At 38.6% G+C, this 20,190-nt stretch overlaps 3 protein-coding genes across 7 annotated transcripts in view; 2 read left to right on the forward strand and 1 right to left on the reverse strand.

Annotated features, from left to right (window-relative positions):
- The first annotated feature begins 4,725 nt into the window (after positions 1-4,725).
- terb2 (telomere repeat binding bouquet formation protein 2) lies at positions 4,726-8,340 on the forward strand. Of its 2 annotated transcripts, none has more exons than XM_051944994.1 (7): positions 4,726-4,830; positions 6,887-6,968; positions 7,070-7,209; positions 7,479-7,540; positions 7,617-7,681; positions 7,776-7,864; positions 8,019-8,340. In XM_051944994.1, the coding sequence occupies exons 1-7, from the start codon at positions 4,800-4,802 to the stop codon at positions 8,132-8,134; spliced, it is 585 nt and encodes a 194-aa protein (XP_051800954.1). In that variant the 5' UTR covers positions 4,726-4,799; the 3' UTR covers positions 8,135-8,340. The 2 variants fall into 2 exon arrangements, with proteins under 2 accessions (XP_051800954.1, XP_051800955.1); XM_051944995.1 differs by lacking the exon at positions 4,726-4,830 and adding an exon at positions 6,202-6,617.
- A 691-nt stretch (positions 8,341-9,031) lies between these two features.
- Positions 9,032-14,642, forward strand: LOC127532995 (sorbitol dehydrogenase-like). Its single transcript, XM_051944991.1, has 9 exons — positions 9,032-9,240; positions 9,344-9,377; positions 9,906-10,070; positions 10,403-10,562; positions 10,721-10,839; positions 11,304-11,369; positions 11,476-11,654; positions 12,253-12,374; positions 12,517-14,642. The coding sequence occupies exons 1-9, from the start codon at positions 9,187-9,189 to the stop codon at positions 12,680-12,682; spliced, it is 1,065 nt and encodes a 354-aa protein (XP_051800951.1). The 5' UTR covers positions 9,032-9,186; the 3' UTR covers positions 12,683-14,642.
- A 513-nt stretch (positions 14,643-15,155) lies between these two features.
- apba2b (amyloid beta (A4) precursor protein-binding, family A, member 2b) overlaps positions 15,156-20,190 on the reverse strand; it is a 95,235-nt gene continuing 90,200 nt past the window's right edge. For 2 of the 4 annotated variants that reach the window (XM_051944989.1, XM_051944984.1), the window contains exons 12-14: positions 20,045-20,164; positions 18,552-18,692; positions 15,156-16,575 (exon numbers count right to left, since the gene is read on the reverse strand). In XM_051944989.1, coding sequence (XP_051800949.1) covers positions 16,504-16,575; positions 18,552-18,692; positions 20,045-20,164 — 333 coding nt within the window. In that variant the 3' untranslated portion in view covers positions 15,156-16,503. The remainder of the gene's footprint in view (positions 16,576-18,551; positions 18,693-20,044; positions 20,165-20,190) is intronic. The other 2 variants (XM_051944986.1, XM_051944985.1) reach the window with 2 other exon arrangements.

A 20,190-nucleotide genomic window follows, 5' to 3' on the forward strand; every position in this document is an offset into this window, starting at 1 on the left:
TTTGTTTTAGTTTGTATTATTTTATGTGTTTTTTTAATTATATCTAATGTATGACGGTGGAAAAAAAACTGTTCCTTTACGACAGGAAGAGACCTCCTGCTGACCCGGGCTCAAGAAGAGAGGCCATCTGCCTCGACCAGGTTAGGGTGTTGGGGATAGAGAACAGGATAACAGAGACAAATAGGCAACTAGCAAGAGAACATTGGCCCAAAACTGGATCAGTTCATGAGACAAGTACCCTGAAGCTCATACCTGAGCAGCCCCACTGGCAGAAAAAAGCAATATCTTAGCGCTACAGAAATCACCACCAAATCACCAAAGTCATGAGGATTCATCCTGTGGGAATTATTAAATGTTTGTGTAATTTACAGCTCCTATCCCACTTTGATTGTCGTGTATCAGTAATGGACCAACTAATTCACAGAATATTTACATTAAACATTCTGGATCACCATTTTATAATATTTCCTAATGGCAAAACCATTGAGGAGCATTAAAGGGACCACAGTATAAATGGTATGGCAAACAATAGATAAATCAATACCATCTGAGTGCATTTATTCTCCTGAAATCCAAACCAGTTTCATTTGTCATTTGCCCAGCTACTGACACTAATCCCTTTAGAACACATGTACCAGTTCCCAAGTGAAGCCTCTTTGATTTGAACCTACTTAATGTAGCTGTGTGAGAATGAAGGCTCTCCATACTTTCAGTTTAGCTGTGGACACTCTAGGCTACTAATCCATGTTACAGGTTAGAAACACAAGTGAGTCAAAGAGACACTACATCAAAGATGAAGCTGAGAATAAAAACCCCATGCTGCGGTGGCCTTAATCCTTCAACACCTGCGATTTGAAGCACGCTCCTTTGATGTTGTTGGTTGAGCTGGAGAGAAAGACACTTGATAGGGAGCGAGAGAAATGGGTGGATAATAGGCTGCTCATTTAACACAGAACTAAGCTGAATGCAAGTTAAGGAGACAGATTGGTGTGGATAGCACATGAACTCTTCTATAACTCTTTAATGATGTAACTCCAGTAAGGTTTATAGCCCCATCTTGTTGATAAAGTACCGTACAAGACTGCTGACTGGATATCTAGTGATGTCCGGGAGCAGTAAATATATGAAATCCAAAGCCAGCTGCAATTCATAAAGACATGGAGCTTGTCTGGAGCCCTGGACATTATTTCATACACATCGTTTTCTTGATCCAGGTCTCTCTTGTACCGGATTGTCCGAACACAATACAAAAATGTCTCTACAGCCCCCACGCAGTAGAGATGTTATTAAGAATTGTCCTTTTTGCTAACTATGCTGTTATTTTTTTATGCTTTCTGATGATGTGCCTCATAAAAGATTACATAAATGAGTCAGTGTACCCTCATGAAGCAGCCTTCACTCAAACAAAGCTGTCCAATTAAAACATATGTATTGCAGTTCCTCCTAATAGATCACTTCCTCTGAAACATAACTACAGTAGGGATATCAAATTCCAAATGAGCATATAGTAAGTTCCATATGCCATGTCTGCATTAGGTTTACTGCTGAAAAAAATCCAAAGAGAGACAAATCTATGTAACACAAATAGAGCCACATATCAGAGCTCAGTTGATGAGTTCAATCAACTAGCAGAAAATTAATCAGAAATAGATTTACTAGATGAATAATTTAAAAGACCAAGGTGTAGGATTTAGCAGGGTCTATTAGCAGAAAGGAGTATTCATAAATATGTTTTCAGTCATTTATGATGACCTCTTAATGTAAATTGTTGTGTTTTTATTGGCTAAAATGAGCCCTTTATACAGAGGAAGTGAGCCATGTGTCACATAGGCCGTCATGTTTTGTCACCATGTTTCTATCGTAGCTCAAAACGTTCACTTTGCAATATGCAAACTCGCTGCTAGATGCCACTAAATTCTTTAAAATCGCAAGTAAGTAGTTTTTAAAATTTTAGTGGTTACAGCCTCTCAAATATGATTATTCACTGGATTTCTTCCATGATATGACATTAAATACCGCAGTCATAATGGTTACTGCAGTATAAAGATGTTACTTTGAGCCTCTAGAAAATGTTGCGCACTGTTGTCACAGTTCAGTAAGTCTAAAAGTGTGTTAATCCAAAAAATGCCTGTCAGATGAATCTAAATCAAAAATAATAATGAGCTGGAGCCCTAAAATACTACCACCAACAACAGCAATACAGAAACAACAGCGATACAATACAGCAATCTAGGCTACCACACAAAGGAACAATATCAGAAGGGACAGAGGGGAGATGGATGAGCCCGAGGCAGCCAGCTCTGCCACCACAGGCCATTTTCTCTGTCCAGCAGGAGCCAAGCTGAAAGGACAAAATCAGCACAACAAGAAACAAAGGCGAGGAAGAGGACAGATCCTGTAATTTTTGCATAATTGTGATTATGTGAATAATTCCTGGACATCAGAGGACAAACAAACACAAAAAAGACCAGAGTCCAAGAAAAGAGCAAGAGACATGTAAAATCTAAGCACTGGAGCACAACAATAAAACATGAGTATTTTTAAATTGGTCAGGTCAATTGGATTTGTGCTGCAGCTAAGAATCATTTTCTTAATCATAATCGGTGGAGTTTTGTCGAACAATTGTTAAGAAAGTCTATAGATTAAATCTTTTGTTTGCATGTCTTGTCCAGTCCAGTAAAAATTGAATTTATTATCTGAAAAGACACTGGGCAGAGCAAATTGGCATTGGTAGAATACTTTCCTGTCAGTCTACTAATCAATGAATTGATTAGCTGTTTCAGTAGTTAATTTAATTAGAGCTGCAGCGAACAATTCATTTGTTTATGGATGAATCTGATAAAACAACATCTATTTCTGAGTCGATTGTTTTCCAGAATAATGTATTATTTGTTTAGCCTACAAAATCAGAAACTCAAAAAAGTCATCATCATAGTTTCTCAGACTGCAGTGTGACAGTTTCATATTGTTTTTTTTTTTTTTGTCTACATCCCAAAAATAAGAATTTCACATAAAACAGTGTGGTCCAAAAATACAGTTTTGCTAAATAAATGACTTAAACGACTAACTAGTTATCAGTACTGTATGGTTGTCAGTACAGTATGTCAATTCATTGACACACATTGTTTCAGTGCTTCTCATAAGAAGATATACATTCTTATGCATGGCACTAAAGACACAAATTATTTCCACACAGATTAAAATCCATATTCCAGCAAGATTTTTTTTTGCAAGACACAGAACAAGCAATAACCATTAATGCCATCTTATCATATTAACAAAGATGCTGCTCACTGATAAGGTCAAGTAACATCAAATAATTTGTCTCCTGTTCTTATGTTCATAATGTACCTCAGTGCATGTACCACCAAACAGCCCCTCTTCCCATGTTGGGGGGTTGGGTAAAAGAAACTGGGTGTTGCTTCACTGTTGTCATGGCAACAGAGTTATCACTGCTTTGAACCACATCCACCAGTCACTGCGTGGAGTGAAGAAACTCAGTCACCAATAACAGTACGTGCAGGCAGCATACTGTGATGTATGATTATTTGTAGAACATCGCAGGGTCTCAGGTAGAGTCTCAGCCTCTGTGCATTCATTACATCCCAGTACAGAGGAGCTGAGCAGCTATACATGGACTGGCAAGTGCACAGAGGTTTCCATGCAATTCCTATGTGCAGACCTAATAGCCTGGGACAAAACCTATTCCAATGTGACAGACTGATAGTTTCTCCGGCTTCTCAGAGTTCAGACAAGCATAGCCCATCACTTATGCCAGCAGCAGTCTGGCAATAGTGCTGTATGGCAATATCTTTATTAATAGGCCACCGCTGTTATAAAACACAAGGTTACATGACATTATTGGGCTTCGTAAACAGAGTCAACGGGTTCTGTGCGGGGAGCTGTGTGATGGCAATGAGTGCCTAACCTGCAGGCAACCCCACCGAGGAGCTTATAGAACATAAACCAGGAGTGCTGATGTCTACATACTGAGGAAACCCGCTCTCCAGTATGTGGGTTTATCTACAAACCAGTGCACATCTCTACTGCTGTAGGTGAAAATGGACCGTACATAAATACAAAACTGCTTTTCATCTCTGAGAAAATCCATTTACTTCCAACGAAGCATTTCCATCACTTCATATCAACCTCTCGTGTAGACTCATCCATAAAAAGCTTCATAAAAAGACCCAGTTTTTCATTAATTCAATATCACAGTCAGCGTAGCTTTGCTTTCAAAGGGTGGCTGCATTTAGGAGATTGTGGTTCTCATTTCCTTGAGACACTCGCTGTTATTTAATGTCAGCTGTGATATGTGTGCACACTGAAAAAGCCTTAAGTGAAAACTGTTTGATCAATACAGAATTATACTTTAAATGCATTAGCAGACTGAACAGTTAAGAGCCATAGAAAATGGTCTGACTTCGTGTTCAGTTGTATGTGCTGCAAATGTTGCCATCTGGTGGTAAAATATAGCACAGCAAAAACTGCTCAAGAGTGATAAAAAAAGAAAACCCTTACAAATGAAAGAAGAAATGCAACTGAGCATGATTTTTTTTTTAAATGTATGCAGGCCGATAATACTGAAAAGTAAATTGGAAGAAAGGGTCTAGATCACATTACCCAGAGTAACGAAGTAAGCTTCTGTGTCCATATATGAAAGGTTTACTGACAAGTTTTTCAATACATTAATACATTCAGTAGGTCTAGTGTTTATGTTCTCGTGTTTGTCGTCTGTTTTTCTCTGCTACCCTTTTCTTTCACCCCCTTTTACCTTTACCACCCCCCTGTCAAGGAAGATGGCTGCCTTTCCTGAGCCTCATTCTGCTGGTGAGATCTGTTTCTGTCATACACTCAAAAATATGCATATGCATGCCAATTGCACACTCCCTCAAATCTTGCCACATCTGTGGCATTGTGCTGTATGATAAAACTGCACCTTTCAGAGTGGCCTTTTATTGTGGGCAGTCTAAGGCACACCTGTGCACTAATCATGGTGTCTAATCAGGATCTTGATATGGCACACCTGTGAGGTGGGATGGATTATCTCAGCAGAGGAAAAGTGCTCACTATCACAGATTTAGACAGATTTGTCAACAATATTTGAGAGAAATGGTGATATTGTGTATGTGGAAAAAGTTTTAGATCTTTGAGTTCATCTCAAAAAATGGGAGAAAAAACAAAAATGTTGCATTTATATTTTTGTTTTGTGTATGTATACATACTTAATACTATATACTATATCACAAACAGGCTTGGTCTTAGGAAATCCTTGCATTTGTTGGGTTTTCCATGCATAACTTTGTACGCTTAATTTCATTTGCTAAATTAGTCAGGTAAATTCCCATAATTAATAATACTGTAGGGTCTTAACCTTACTGTTTGATATAGAAGAGGGTAAATTAGTTTGTAGGATATTAATCAGGTAAATTACAACATATTTAACACTCTAGGGTCTTAACCTTATTATTTAAACTTGACAGATAACTCTGCAACACCAACCCTGTTTCTATACTGAAAAGTACTTTGGCTGTTGTTTTAAATGTGCTATATAAATAACAGTGACTTGACTTGAATTTCTATATCAACAACATGTCAGTGTATTGTATTCTGCTATTCTGTGTATTAAAACTGGTCAAAGACTAATCATATATCTCCAAAAATTAGGAATTATGCAGTCTGGTGATCTGGAACAGGAATGTCACTTCTGCAAATTGGAAACAGAGCTCAGGAACACCCTTACTAACATCAGCAATGTAAAAAAAAACAAAAAAAACCCCCACTATATTCAGTCAAAAGCACAACATAACAGGTGACAGTTATCGAGAGGGAAAAGCCTTCTCATGTGCAGCTTTACAAAACACTAAACAGCCTCTAATGCTTTCTTTACTAACTTCATGTCACTGTGAGTAAGCAATGTAAACGTACCTTAGCTTGTAGATGCTAAGTTCATTCAGAAACCGTGTATCCTCTCTTGGCCCCTCTTTATCAACATCTAAAAAGGTAAAACATATTGAAAAAACGCTAAATGTTTTTAATTTATAACGTTTGCTGTGGTAATAATGTAAATAACGAAGCTGGTTTCTTACTAGCAGTTTGTGTCGCATTTGACTTTAAACGTCTTAAGTTAGCTAATCATCCAGATAGTGGCTTTGGTAGGTAAAAGTTGTTTTAGATGGCGCTGGTTCTCATTTTACGTGGTTATGTTTTCGGTAGGCCGATTTAAACAGCGTATGGACACACAGCAATACGTGTACGGCCACAAAAAACACCCTTCTATTAGCTAGCAGCAGGCCTGAGCTGTTTGAGTCGTCCTCGTCTCCGGATTATAATATTTCCGACCGTTTATGACAGCACCTAAACGCAGCAGAGCCATTTGAGCGCCAAACTACAGAGCTGTTAGCATAAAGTAGCTAGTAGCTGCAGTTGGTCAGAGGTTTCTATAGCTTTTATCTTTTGAAGGGAAGAAGTACTAAGAAATAACATATTCAACGTCATAGTTACTAGCTGAAAGTAGCTAACATCTCCTTGTAAACAGACTAGACTGAGTGCTATGTTTCGGGGTAAGACTGCCTGGTTTTCAAGCAGCGTGCCACAAACATGTCACAACTTTTGGAGTAAGTACCTTAATATAAGGACAATGTTTAGACTATGGGCTTATTCAAACTTACCCACTTGCTCAATAAAAACTGTCTTTATTGTTCCGGTTAGCTGGAAGTTCACTAATGAATTAATACAATAAACTTGTTACTGCTAACATCATGCTAGCTTAAAATAGCTAGATGAAGATTTACTGGAATAGAGTTCGGGTTAGGGTAGCTGAAGCAACATTTTTCTTGGTTTAGTCATTGGAGCTGGCTTGTTTTAATCATATATTTTCTTGTAGTATTGGAGGGTGGCACTGTTGTTAGTTGGAGGGCAGCAGATTACCTTTTCAGTGAGGATGCTACATGTCCAGATACTCTCAGGTGAGCATGTTGAAAAAAGCTGAAAACCTCTACATTCACCATCGAGCTAACAAGTTGTAAAGATATTTTTTTTCTACAATTCAGATGTATTTTTTCCCCAGGATATTTGACAGCAAAGATTACCTCTGGAACAAGGTGATGGTTTTTCACAGTTTGTTTCTGTCTGTCTGTGAGAGGCGGCAGAGTGTGAAGTCTGTGAGCATTGGTCATTATGTGCTGCCTCCAGCCTCCGTGCAGGACGGTGAGGATTAAGTATATTCACTGATTTACTGACATACTAAATCTCTACTGGATAAATCTGAGAGGTTTCAAGTTGATTAACAAGATAAGAAACACAAAAAGCTATGTTTCTTTGCTGTTTTTTTAATTAGTAGTAGTATATGCCGTTTAGTGTTAGATGGTGAATAGTTTGAATTCTTCAAGTTTCTAACAACTATTCTAAGGTTTGTTCAACAAAAACATAATCAGCTTGTCATTAAAGGGACAATACTTAACTAAATATCTTTTTAGAGGTGAGGAATGTGGTTGGGAGGTTGATTTGGGAGTATGAAGATGAACAGTCAGAAGCACAGGTAAGCACACAAAGCAATGGAATACACACAGATCATGTAAAGGATTGTAATCACTGTAGTACCTCCTGCTTTACAGGGCTCCCAGAAGAGTTCTAGTCTCTTGACAGAAGAGGACTACAGTGAAGAAATCAGCAGAAGCAAGTATGATGATTTTCCACTGTAAACATTCAGAATTCAGTTCAGTTTATGTTAAACTGCCTAGTAAACTCATGAAGTCCCTGTTGCTCTGTGGCAGCTCTGAACCATCTGAGACCGACTCAACAGAAAGTGAGGGTCCTCTATGTAATCATTTGGGAAACTGTCCAGATAGTAGCATGTTAACAGGTGAAGTATTTAACATAGATTACTGTATGTTTTTACATATTTCTGATCAAATAATAGTAGATAATTGGACTTTATTATTTGACAGTGTTCAGCATCTGATAGACAGAAGAAGTATTATCTTGGTATTATGATTTTTTTTCTGTTTACCTTACAGGCTATGTCAGCATGGACAACCTGCAGAAATATCGAGGTGAACTGTGTGATTTCCAACCGGAGTTTGTCCAGTGCTGCAAATGTAAAGCGAACATATACATAACTAAAGCATGTTAACGCTTGCTGTGCTGCTCACATTTGCATATTGTAGATAATGTACTGACAAAAAAATGAGTTATGTTTATTATGTTTACATTTCCTTTCTGCATGTCTTTTGTATAAATGTACACTCACATTAAAACACAGCTAATGCTCATATCGTATTGTAATGTTGTCCTTATTAATTCATTGTTTCTGATAAATACAGAATTTTATCCCCTTGACTTGCTCCCCAGTTTTCTTGTTGTCTCATGAAATGAACCTTCCTTAAAAGGGCAAGTGATTTGAATGCAGGCAAATTGGGACGGATGGATGGATAAAATGGAACCTGCTTATCTTGTAGTGGATATTGCATTTAAGTGCACAAAAATATCAACCTGCAGTGTTTTTTATTTCCTAGTGCAAAGATGTAAAACGTTTGGATTTAACACAGAAACTGAATAAGAAAAGTGAGGACTTAACGACATAATGCCTTGAGAATAATAGAAATATATTGTGGTCAATATCTGGAGAATCCTTGAGAAATATTCAGCTAAACCAGAATATTAATCTTAAAAGTGCAGGTTTCTTACAAAAAAAATATCCCAGCACTTAATTCAGATTAGTTTCAGCCTAATAAAACGAGCATGCTTTTGTCGAGGTACTCCAATTGGACAGTCTTATCGGACTCGACTATTGCTACACGAGTTGAAGGTTTTTTTTGTTGATTTCATCACGGCATTTGGACTTTAACCCTAAATAGAAACTTTAAGTTAGTAACAGTATAATATAACCATGTTCTAAATTAAGATTAAGTTGTAGTTGACGTAACCTGTACTTTTGTAAGTGCAATCACCTGACTTGACTTGGTAGCGTCCATCCCTGCAAAATGGATCGTGCCGCCGCTGTTTAGCCAATCAGATACTTTGTTTTGGTACCAGCCCCCGCTACCAGGAAGTAAAACATGCAGCCTGCTCCTGGACTTTGACGTGACTGAGGTTGAACGTAGTGTGAGATTTCTCTTTGGACTGGGTGTCTGTGTTTCGTGTGGTTCGTCTTCGCCCTGTTGAAGCCTCCGTGCTGTTTCTGTCATGGCGCAGGAAAACCTGACCGTGGTGTTGCATTCTCCGGGAGACCTCAGGCTGGTGCGAAACGGATCATAAACTTACAAGATTTAGCGCTGCATGTTGACTTTACAGTGTTTTGTGAATTAAACCTATTGCAACTGTTTGTGCATTTTGTCCGCAGGAAAACCGCCCCATTCCTGAGCCAGAACCTAACGGTATTTATGTGTTTCTGGTGAAGATCATTTACTATGCTGAGGTGCACTTTAACAAGCCAAAACATGTTGTGCGTCTTGCATAAGGTTATGTTTATTTTTAAAGTATTAAATCGGAGACAGTGCAATCTGATTGTCAGCTGCATAGTTGCAACATTGCAACTGCCCGACTCTTCTGTTCATCTTGATTTTCCTTTAGAAATATTTTTAAACTTAAGAGAAACGAACTATTGATTTTTGTAACTTTGAAATGCATAAAAGAAGTACTTGTTGCCATCCCATTAAATTCACTTTTTCATTCTTCTCATTCTGAAAGTCTTTATGACTCCAAATTCAATTGTTTGAAACCTGTTTCACTTAGTCAGTTGCAAGCTTTAAGCTGCACTGAGCACGTATTTGTTCACAGAGATTTAGAATCAGGCTAGTCTAATGTGTTTTTGTGATAAGGTGACAAAATTCACACCCTCCTTTTACTATGTATTGGACTGTTCTCACAATGTCCTTGTCTTGTTGTCTGTGTTTTCCGCTTAGAGGTTTTATTGCAGATGCACTCTGTTGGAATCTGTGGATCAGATGTGCACTACTGGCAGAATGGCCGGATCGGAGATTTTGTGGTTAAGAAACCGATGGTTGTGGGGCACGAGGCTGCTGGACGGGTGGTAAAAGTGGGCTCAGCAGTCAAGCACCTTAATGTAGGTGAGTGAGTATAGGTGGGTGAGTCTTAGAGATTTCAAGTACCAAAGGCTTTGTCTCCAACAATGTGTGCTGCAGAAATCTGGTTATTCTACTAAAGGGGAAAAAGAGGTGCTTTTAAATTTCCAACAACAATATTTGGAGTGCTGTAAATGTATTTAAATATATCAATTCATGAAACTGTAATTTAACTACAGTGAACACGATTTGGATCCATGATCTCACTTTGGTGTTACCCTTTTATGATATCCCAATCAGTTCACACTTTCACTCAGTGGTAGTGTTATCTTTTTCAAACTAATCCAGTGCAATAAACTTCGTCTTGTATTTTCCAGGTGACAGAGTCGCCATTGAGCCTGGTGTACCTCGCGAGACCGACGAATATTTCAAAAACGGACGCTATAATTTGTCCCCAACCATCTTTTTCTGTGCCACACCCCCCGACGATGGGAACCTATGTCGATACTACAAGCACAGTGCCAACTTCTGTTACAAGTAACAGTTTTTTCAGGATTGCATGACTTTTCCCCACAGATTACCTTACAATTGCCTGAGTTCTAACTGCTTGCTAAATCTCTTGCCTAACCTTTGCATATGTCCTCTTCAATTTATCTTCCTCTTTTCCATTTCTCTGTCTTATTTCAACTGTCCAGATTGCCTGATAATGTGACATTTGAGGAGGGAGCTCTCATTGAACCTCTGTCTGTGGGGATCCATGCCTGCCGCAGAGCCGGTGTGACCCTCGGCAGTGTTGTCTTCATTTGTGGTGCAGGTATAAATGAGCACAACATCCTAAAATCACACCGTAAAACAAGTTCACCAACTTTGGTCGTAATTTTCTATCAATAACTTACTGCAGAGTGTATTTTTGGGGTGTGCTGCAAACTGATGTAACAAAAAAAAGGTGATTGTGCTTTATTTGACTAAAATGCCCATGCACGAAAGGGATCTGATTAACACACAGCGGTTAGGGACGCAAAAATGAAAATCATACTGACTCGACATAACTTAAGAGGGGGAAAAGTTAGTGAACCATAAGATACATTGCAAGATACTTAATATTTAACACATCCTTGATGTTGTGAAAACAAGTTAATGAACATTTAAACCCTCTGTTGTAAGCAGTGAAATGCTTGATGTTTCCCAATAAAGGTTAAGTTGTGTAACACAGGTTCAACATGAGTACTCATGCAGTGTCTACAGTGCGCATGTTGTTTATTTCCTCTGTCTCTACAGGACCTATTGGATTGGTCTCTTTGCTTGTGGCCAAGGCCATGGGGGCCTCTCAGGTCATCGTCACTGGTAACATGCAATTTATAAACGCTTACCTGAATGCCAAATGAAACTGCCAATTCAGATAAGATCTCCCTAATCTTTGCCTTTTATCACATTCCTTTACTTTCTTCAGATCTTTCTCCAGAGCGTCTGAAGATGGCCAAACAGTTGGGAGCGGACTTCCAGCTGACGGTGAAGAAAGGAGATGCACCCGAACAGCTGGCTAAGAGTGTACATGACACACTGGGAGCTCAGCCTCACATGACCATTGAATGCACTGGTGCTGAGAGCAGCATCCAAACAGCCATCTATGTACGTGACCCAGTTCAGACCATTTTAAGATATGTTGAGAATTATGGACCCAAAACTAAGAAGATAAAAGCACAGCTATTGTTACTGCTGCATGACTGTCAGAATGACAAACTGTATTCTATCTCTTTATCTCTGGTTCTCAGTGTTTATTTTACTTGATTCTATCTGTGTTATGTAACTTTATACCTCTGCTCCACAAAATTTCAGAATGAAGTATTGTCAAATGTTAGTTTCTGGTTGATTCGTGATTCAAAAGTTTAGATACAAAATATAAGAGTCTATAAAATATGATACATTGTAAAAGAGTATGGAAAATAGTTACATCTCGCACCATGTCAGCCAAATGCAGTGAAATTAAGCTTTCACATTAATCCAACATATAGTAGTGCAACACTCAGAGAGACATGTACCGTTAAGTATTTTTCCCTTTGTTGTTCATGTGTCTTTAAGTACAGGATCTCAATGCACTGAGCCCCTGATAATTATCTCTCATTGCATTTAGTCTACTGTGAAGCAAAAATGCCAAAAAGCTTTAGGATCTGCAGATTCACAAAATTTTTCAAGTAATGCCATTTTTCATTGTTTTCTTTCCTGTCAGGCAACTCGTTCAGGAGGTGTGGTTGTGCTGGTGGGTCTCGGCTCTCCAATGGCCACTATTCCTCTGGTCAACGCTGCCACGAGAGAAGTGGACATCAGAGGCGTCTTCCGCTACTGCAATACGTAAGGAAATATCTAATAATCCTCCTTTTTTTTGTCCAATAAGCGGACGCTCAAAACAAAGCTGGTCAATGATTTAAGATCAGTTTTTTGGTGTAACAGATAATGGACTGTTCAGTAAAACGTTTGTTTCACCGTGTTGCAGCTGGCCCATGGCCATTGCCATGTTGTCGTCAGGTAAAGTGAACGTCAAGCCCCTCGTGACCCATCGTTTCCCTCTGGAGCAGGCATTAGAAGCCTTTGAAACCACACGTCAAGGTGTTGGGATAAAGGTCATGTTAAAGTGCGACCAAAACGACCTGAACCCCTGAACTGACGCCCTGCAGAAAAACCAAATAGACCAACTGAGAGCAATTCAGCATGACAGGCACAAACTGGACATTGACCCAGTGAGAGATAACAGAGATAGTTCAAAGAGACACACACTGCTGACAACTGACTGCTGTATGGCCTGCAGGTTAGACATGTAATCGGCATCAAATGGTACTAACAATTACACACGTGGACAAAATTGTTGGTACCCCTCAGTTAAAGAAGGAAAAACCCACAATTCTCACTGAAATCACTTGAAACTCACAAAAGTAACAATAAATAAAAATTTATTGAAAATTAAATAATCAAAAACAGCCATTACTTTTGAATTGTTGATTAACATAATTATTTAAAAAAACAAACTAATGAAACAGGCCTGGACAAAAATGATGGTACCTCTATAAAAGATTGAAAACTATTTGACCAGAGTGACATGATTAACTCAGGTGTGTCATTTAATTGACATCACAGGTGTTTCCAAACTCATAATCAGTCAGTCTGCCTATTTAAAGGGAGACAAGTAGTCACCCTGCTGTTTGGTGAAAAGGTGTGTACCACACTGAACATGGACAACAGAAAGCGAAGGAGAGAATTGTCCCAGGACATCCGAAAAAAAATTATAGACAAACATCTTAAAGGTAAAGGCTATAAGACCATCTCTAAACAGCTTGAAGTTCCTGTGACAACAGTGGCTCATATTATTCAGAAGTTCAAGACCCACGGGACAGTAGCCAACCTCCCTGGACGTGGCCGCAAGAGGAAAATTGATGACAAATTGAAGAGACGGATCGTTGGAATTGTATCCAAAGAGCCCAGAGCAACCTCCAAAGAAATTAAAGGTGAACTCCAAGGCCAAGGTACATCAGTGTCAGATCGCACCATTCGTCGCTGTTTGAGCCAAAGTGGACTTCATGGGAGACGACCAAGGAGGACACCACTGCTGAAAAAAACTCATAAAAAAGCGAGACTGGAATTTGCAAAAATGCATGTTGACAAGCCACAAAGCTTCTGGGAGAATGTCCTTTGGACAGATGAGACCAAACTGGAGCTTTTTGGTAAGGCACATCAACTCTATGTTCATAGACTCAAAAACCAAGCATACAAAGAAAAGAACACTGTCCCTACGGTGAAACATGGAGGAGGCTCAGTAATGTTTTGGGGCTGCTTTGCTGCATCTGGCACAGGGTGTCTTGAAAGTGTGCAAGGTACGATGAAATCTGAAGACTATCAAGGCATTCTGGAGAGAAATGTGCTGCCTAGTGTCAGAAAGCTTGGTCTCAGTCGCAGGTCATGGGTCTTCCAACAGGACAACGATCCAAAACACACAGCCAAAAACACCCAAGAATGGCTGAGAGAAAAGCGTTGGACTATTCTAAAGTGGCCTTCTATGAGCCCAAATCTGAATCCCATTGAACATATGTGGAAGGAGCTGAAACATGCCATTTGGAGAAGACACCCATCAAACCTGAGACAACTGGAGCTGTTTGCTCATGAGGAGTGGGCCAAAATACCTGTTGACAGCTGTAGAACGCTCATTGACAAATACAGAAATGGTTTAATTGCAGTGATTGCCTCAAAAGGTTGTGCAACAAAATATTAAGTTATGGGTACCATCATTTTTGTCCAGCCCTATTTCATTAGTTTGTTTTTTTAAATAATTATGTTAATCAACAATTCAAAAGTGATGGCTGATTTTGATTATTTAATTTTCAATACATTTTTATTTATTGTTACTTTTGTGAGTTTCAAGTGATTTCAGTGAGAATTGTGGGTTTTTCCTTCTTTAACTGAGGGGTACCAACAATTTTGTCCACGTGTGTATTTATGATACTCAACATTGTTTTATAACAAACATTTTACACGTTGTAAGACTGTATGTAATCAGCAATTTCTTGCATTCTTAATTTACGATCTTTTAAAATGCTGTAATGGAGTAAAGAAAATCTTCTAAATTACAAAGCGTGTTGCATTTCTTTACTATATTTCTTCTTTTGCAGAACTTGCACTACCATACTCTAAGCACTGGGGGGCACCAGTGGCTCACAATGGAATTGTTAGCAATGAGTTGTACCAGCATGTACCATGCACCAGTTATTGTGAATCATTTTTATAGGTGGTATAAAAGTTATCGATGTATTTATCAGTGCAGGAAACTGGACATGACTCCAGACACATGCCAAATGGCACTGCCAGTTACAGAATCTCCCCAGAGGAGTCTAATCACCTTCAGCTTTATTTACTAAATTAAATTGAAGACAGTGAGTCACAATTTGGACATGAATCATAATTTGATGAGTCTTTTTTTATTCTTGTCAAGTCAAGCTTTCTGGTTTTCTTTATTAATTTTTTGCTTTTCTTGGCAGAAGTGGCCTTCGATAGAAGAAAAGCCACTCATAAAATCACGGTTATGTCAATACAACTCCCCTTTTTTAATATTCGTAGTGCAGTTTGATCCACTCCAAAATAATCCAGCCAGGTTTAGCTCAGATTTTATTATCTTGCCACAATGACGTGATACTACTTTACGAGGCATGCACACAGATAATGTTCATACGGTTAAAATTTACTACAATGCATTGTAAAACCATTACTCCATGGTAAGGCTTTTTTTCAGTCACAGTGTGTGATTCACAGTTCTCTCTTTCCCTCTCAAGACTGAAGGCCAACATACAGTTGGGAAGGTGTTTGCAGTGACTAAACCTGTGTGTTTTTTTGTTGTTGTTTTTTTTAACATGAGCACAATACTAGACAAGTTTCTCTTTATGTACAGACATTCTAATACTGCTTATGGCAATGAGACAGCTCACACAACACAGTTACATTCACTATCCACTCATAATATGCATGAGTTTCAGTCAGAACACTAAAGATGAACATACAGTAGAGCAGCACACAAAAGAAAAATTCAGTTTTCATACATGTGGCTTGATATCAAAAGCATAATTATGCATGTTAATAGTTGCTTGTTATTTAAATGTGTGTGAGTGTTTGTACATGAGATTTAGAAAAGACTTATCTTGCCATTCACAGGTTGAACTCGTGTATTGCCTTAAAATGCCGTAAAACAAAAGTATATGGCGTTTTCTCCCGTTAAAACCCCTGCTGCAAGCATCGGTTTCATTCACATGTACATCATATCAACTTGGCATATTTAAGCCCAACATTTCAAACACGTAACTCGTTCTCCTTTTCACTGGCAACTACAATGAAATCCGGCATTTAATTGTGTCTTTGTCGTCACCACGGACTGCTTTCAAATTTAACAGCAAGATTCAGTAGATATTTACAATGCAGCTGTGGTCCCTCCCTCCCCACTGCCTTCAGTCACAATATTAGCAAAATATGTATTTACATGGGAAAATAAATAAACAGAGAGGAACATGAAACTATACAAGGAGTATAGTAGAAGTATCATATTGCATTACATGAATATAAAAAATAAACTGTGGCGCATTCGCTCCAGAAGTCTGTCCACACTATCTCACTGACAGAAAAGCACAGACAGGACAAATAAATAGCAAACATTACCCACACACACACCCTCAAACACACACACTCGGCCTCTTCAGCTGGTCAGATGGATTAAGCATCTTGTGTCAATAGGATGGCTGTTGCATGTTAAGCACGGGCAAGGGAGACATGATGAATAATTGAACTCATCAGCCCAAAGAAAAGAAGGAAAAACAAAAAGAGAGAGAGAAATGAATCAACAGGGAGAACAAATCCTGCCCCTCCGGTCGCTATAGTCAGCATGGCTCGCGGCGTAAGATAACCAATCACAGCTGACGGCCTGTCCTGTCGAGCGCTCCCTGGCCATCGGTTATATGTACATAGGTGTCTCCTGTCCTGTTAGAAGCCTGAACATGGCTGCCGGCATGGTCTTCATGTGGATCTGGAGGTGAGAGAAGCAACAGTTTTCAGTGAAATGGACAAACAGAAAACTGTAGGGGACTGTGTACATCAATCTGTATGTTTGTGTACATGTGTTGTCAAAGAGCAGTAAACCACTAGGAAATTTCATCATACAGTGAGCACAGAGTAAAACAGTACATTTTGAGGGTTTCTGTATAAAAGTAATGACGCAGGTAGTGACTTTTTTTATTATGCCTTCCAACACGATTTAGAGTCTCCTACAAAGAACTGCCTGACTAGTGACTGAAGCTCTGTGAAGAAATCAACCTGACAAATACTTTTCATTTAAAACTGTCAGCAGGTTGAGCCCACCGATCCATGACAGCAGAAACTTGCATTGATATTTGCAGTGTTTTTTTTTAGTAGTGTGACATGTGACAACTCCAGTAATCTAGTTTTCACATAGACTTAACCCTGTAAGTCCCAAATATAGGAAAAAAATTAGCAAAAAATAAACAAAACATATATATATATATATATATATATATATATTCAAATGTAGAAAAAAAACATAAAATCCAAAAATATTTATACAGGGTGACACAAAAAAAGGGAACTTTTAACAATCCAATAAAACCAAGAGTGATGGAAAAAAAATATTTTATTCATAGTAATTGAAACCCTAAAACATGCCATTTAAGAAACAATGATGGAATTTTCTTTTTTTCTAAATTACTTCCTATAGATGGCGTCCTCCTGTACGAATCCATCCATCCTCTATACTCCGCTTTATCCTCACTAGGGTCGCGGGGGTGCTGGAGTCTATCTCAGCTGACTCGGGCGAAGGCAGGGGACACCCTGGACAGGTCGCCAGTCTGTCACAGGGCTACATATACAGACGAACAATCTCTCTCACATTCACACCTACGGACAATTTAGAGTGATAAATTAACCTCAGCATATTTTTGGATTGTGGGAGGAAGCCGGAGTACCCAGAGAAAACCCACGCATGCACAGGGAGAACATGCAGAAAGATCCCAGGAAAGCCAGGACACGAACCCCTGATCTTCTTGCTGCAAGGTGAAAGTGCTAACCACTACTCCACTGTGCAGCCCTCCTGTATGAATGCATTCTTGAAATCTGCTGTTGAGATTCCTCATTGACCGCTGCAACATCTCAGCTGGGATACTGTGAATTTCATCCTGAATTCTCTGTTTTAACTCATCCAGAGTTCTTGGTCGAGTCGTGTACACTTTACTCTTGAGATAGCCCAAGGTAGATTTCAAGAATGGATTCGCACAGGAGGACGCCATCTACGGGAAGTAATTTTAAAAAAATGAAAATTCCATCATTGTTTCTTAAATGGCATGTTTTAAGGTTTCAATTACTATGAATAAAATATTTTTCTTCCATCACTCTTGGTTTTATTGGATTGTTAAAAAGTTTCCTTTTTTTTGTGTCACCCTGTATTAAAAATAATTATATATAAACCCAAATATGAAAGAAAATGAGCAAAAGAAAAAAATAAAGCAAACAGAATTTAAAAAAAATAGACAAAAATGATATATACATATATATATATATATAGAGAGAGATAAAACTAAAGCAGCACAGGTGGAGGTTTTCCAACTTTTAATGTCCAATTTTGCAAGATCCCACCCTTCCCATAATGCTGCTCCACTGTATTCTGATTTATCCTGTCTGCTGCATTCAGTGTATAATACAGATTCTCTATTAAATAAATAACCCTTCAAGGTTATTTTCTTGCTTTGCTTCATAACATTTCTTTAGAGCCCTGTAAGACATGAAACCGTTTTTATAGGTCCGTCAGTGGAGGAACCAATCGAGTAAGTAAATACACAACCTGTATTCATTCCTTTTCTAACCTGACAACTGCAAAGGAGAAACAGTAATAGTCACAATATTGCAATATTCGCTTTGTGTTTCAAAATGAGCATAGATGAAGTTATTGTGTGTGTTACAGTGTATGTGTGTGTTTGTATGCATCAGTTTGACCTCGCCGACAGAGTTGGAGAGCGCCTGTACAATCTTCTCATGTGCTGTGGCCACCACACTCTGCCCATTGATCTCTATGATCCTGTGACCCACACGGACTCCACCTCGCTCTGCAATGCCTCCTCGCATCAGACTGCAGATCTGTCAGGCAAAGCACACACAAGAAGAAAAGTCCACGTGTTTATTGGAGTTTTGTATTCAAAATTAAGGGGAAAATGAATGGGGAAAATAACAGGAACACAGTGGTACTGTCTGAAACTGAGGCTTTAAGGTTAAGAGAATTCATGTGATGAACTGATGGCACATCAAATCCCTGCTACAGATAAGGGGATTTTTCAGCAAGCATCATGTTATATGTATAAATACTGAGTCGCTGTAGCAATTTATCACAATGCTGACAGTGTTTCCTCGGTGTATCTAGTACAGAGGAAGTAAAATAATGAGCAGATTAATCTTGTGGGGATGTCAAACACATACAATACAAAATGTACCATTTAAAACACCCCAGCCAGCAGAACACATTCTCTAAAACTTGTTAACATTATCTACAAGTTCTAATAATGTTTTAAAGACCATTTTGGGAATATTAAACATTTCAAACAATGTTCCTTTGAGGTTAGAAGTCAAGTGAGATAAAACATTTTAAGATTCAGAGGGTGTTTGTAGGATGGTGTCAGATTGTGTTCCACAATAAAAACAAAACAAAACAAAGAACACTGTTAAAGCAACATTCAGAAAAAAATGAAAGTAACTTAACAAAGGTGGCACATTTTACCTGCAATGCTCTGAAGATGTTTTGGGTAAATACATTGTATTTATTTTTCTTCAATAAAACGTTCCCACAAAAATCCACTCAACGTACAATTTTATGAACATCGGGGCATGACAGGCTAACAGTGGTACCAGCAAACCTGTTCTCGACATATTGACAGAATGTTTTCCATCCCTTAAGAGAAACATTTGGGATACTAACAGAAAACCTCCCACTGAAATCATTACTAGAACTCAGCAGAGTGTTCTTAGAATGTACCCATAACCCATATAATGTTTGTGTGAGGTTAAAAGTGAACTAAGATGGAACGTTTCAACTTTCAGAGTATTTGGAGGATGCTGTCAGATTATGTCCAATTATAACAGAGGAAGATTGTCCTCAAATCCACATTCAAAAAATGTTTTTAAGATGTTATCGAGGAGGAAAGAACTTTTCTTAACATTTCATCTGCAGTTCTTCTATTAAACCTTCCCACAATGTTACAGGATGTTGAATCAACATCTTTAAAGAAGTATCCTGCCTTTAAGAAGAATCTTCTGGGAACTAATAATAAGCATCCTGCTGAAAACTTTCCTAGAACTTCGCGGAACTTTCTCAAAATGTTTCAGAGCAAAAGTCTTTCCTGGGATTACAGCTGCCAGTCTGTCCAAGACAAAAATTCAACCTATTTTGCTAATAATGTCAAACTATTCAATGCATACTCCAGTCCATTTATACTTACAATGCCATTCTGGACACTGAAGCCCAGCTGATACTTTAAATCTGGTCTCTTGATGAGGACGGTGGTAACAGGAGGGCAGCTGACTATGTTCATTTTCACCTGGACTTGGTTCTTTAAGCCCTTTAACACAGAAAAAGAAACACAAA

This window comes from Acanthochromis polyacanthus, chromosome 2 (genome assembly GCF_021347895.1).
Source record: "Acanthochromis polyacanthus isolate Apoly-LR-REF ecotype Palm Island chromosome 2, KAUST_Apoly_ChrSc, whole genome shotgun sequence".
NCBI lineage: Eukaryota > Metazoa > Chordata > Actinopteri > Pomacentridae > Acanthochromis > Acanthochromis polyacanthus.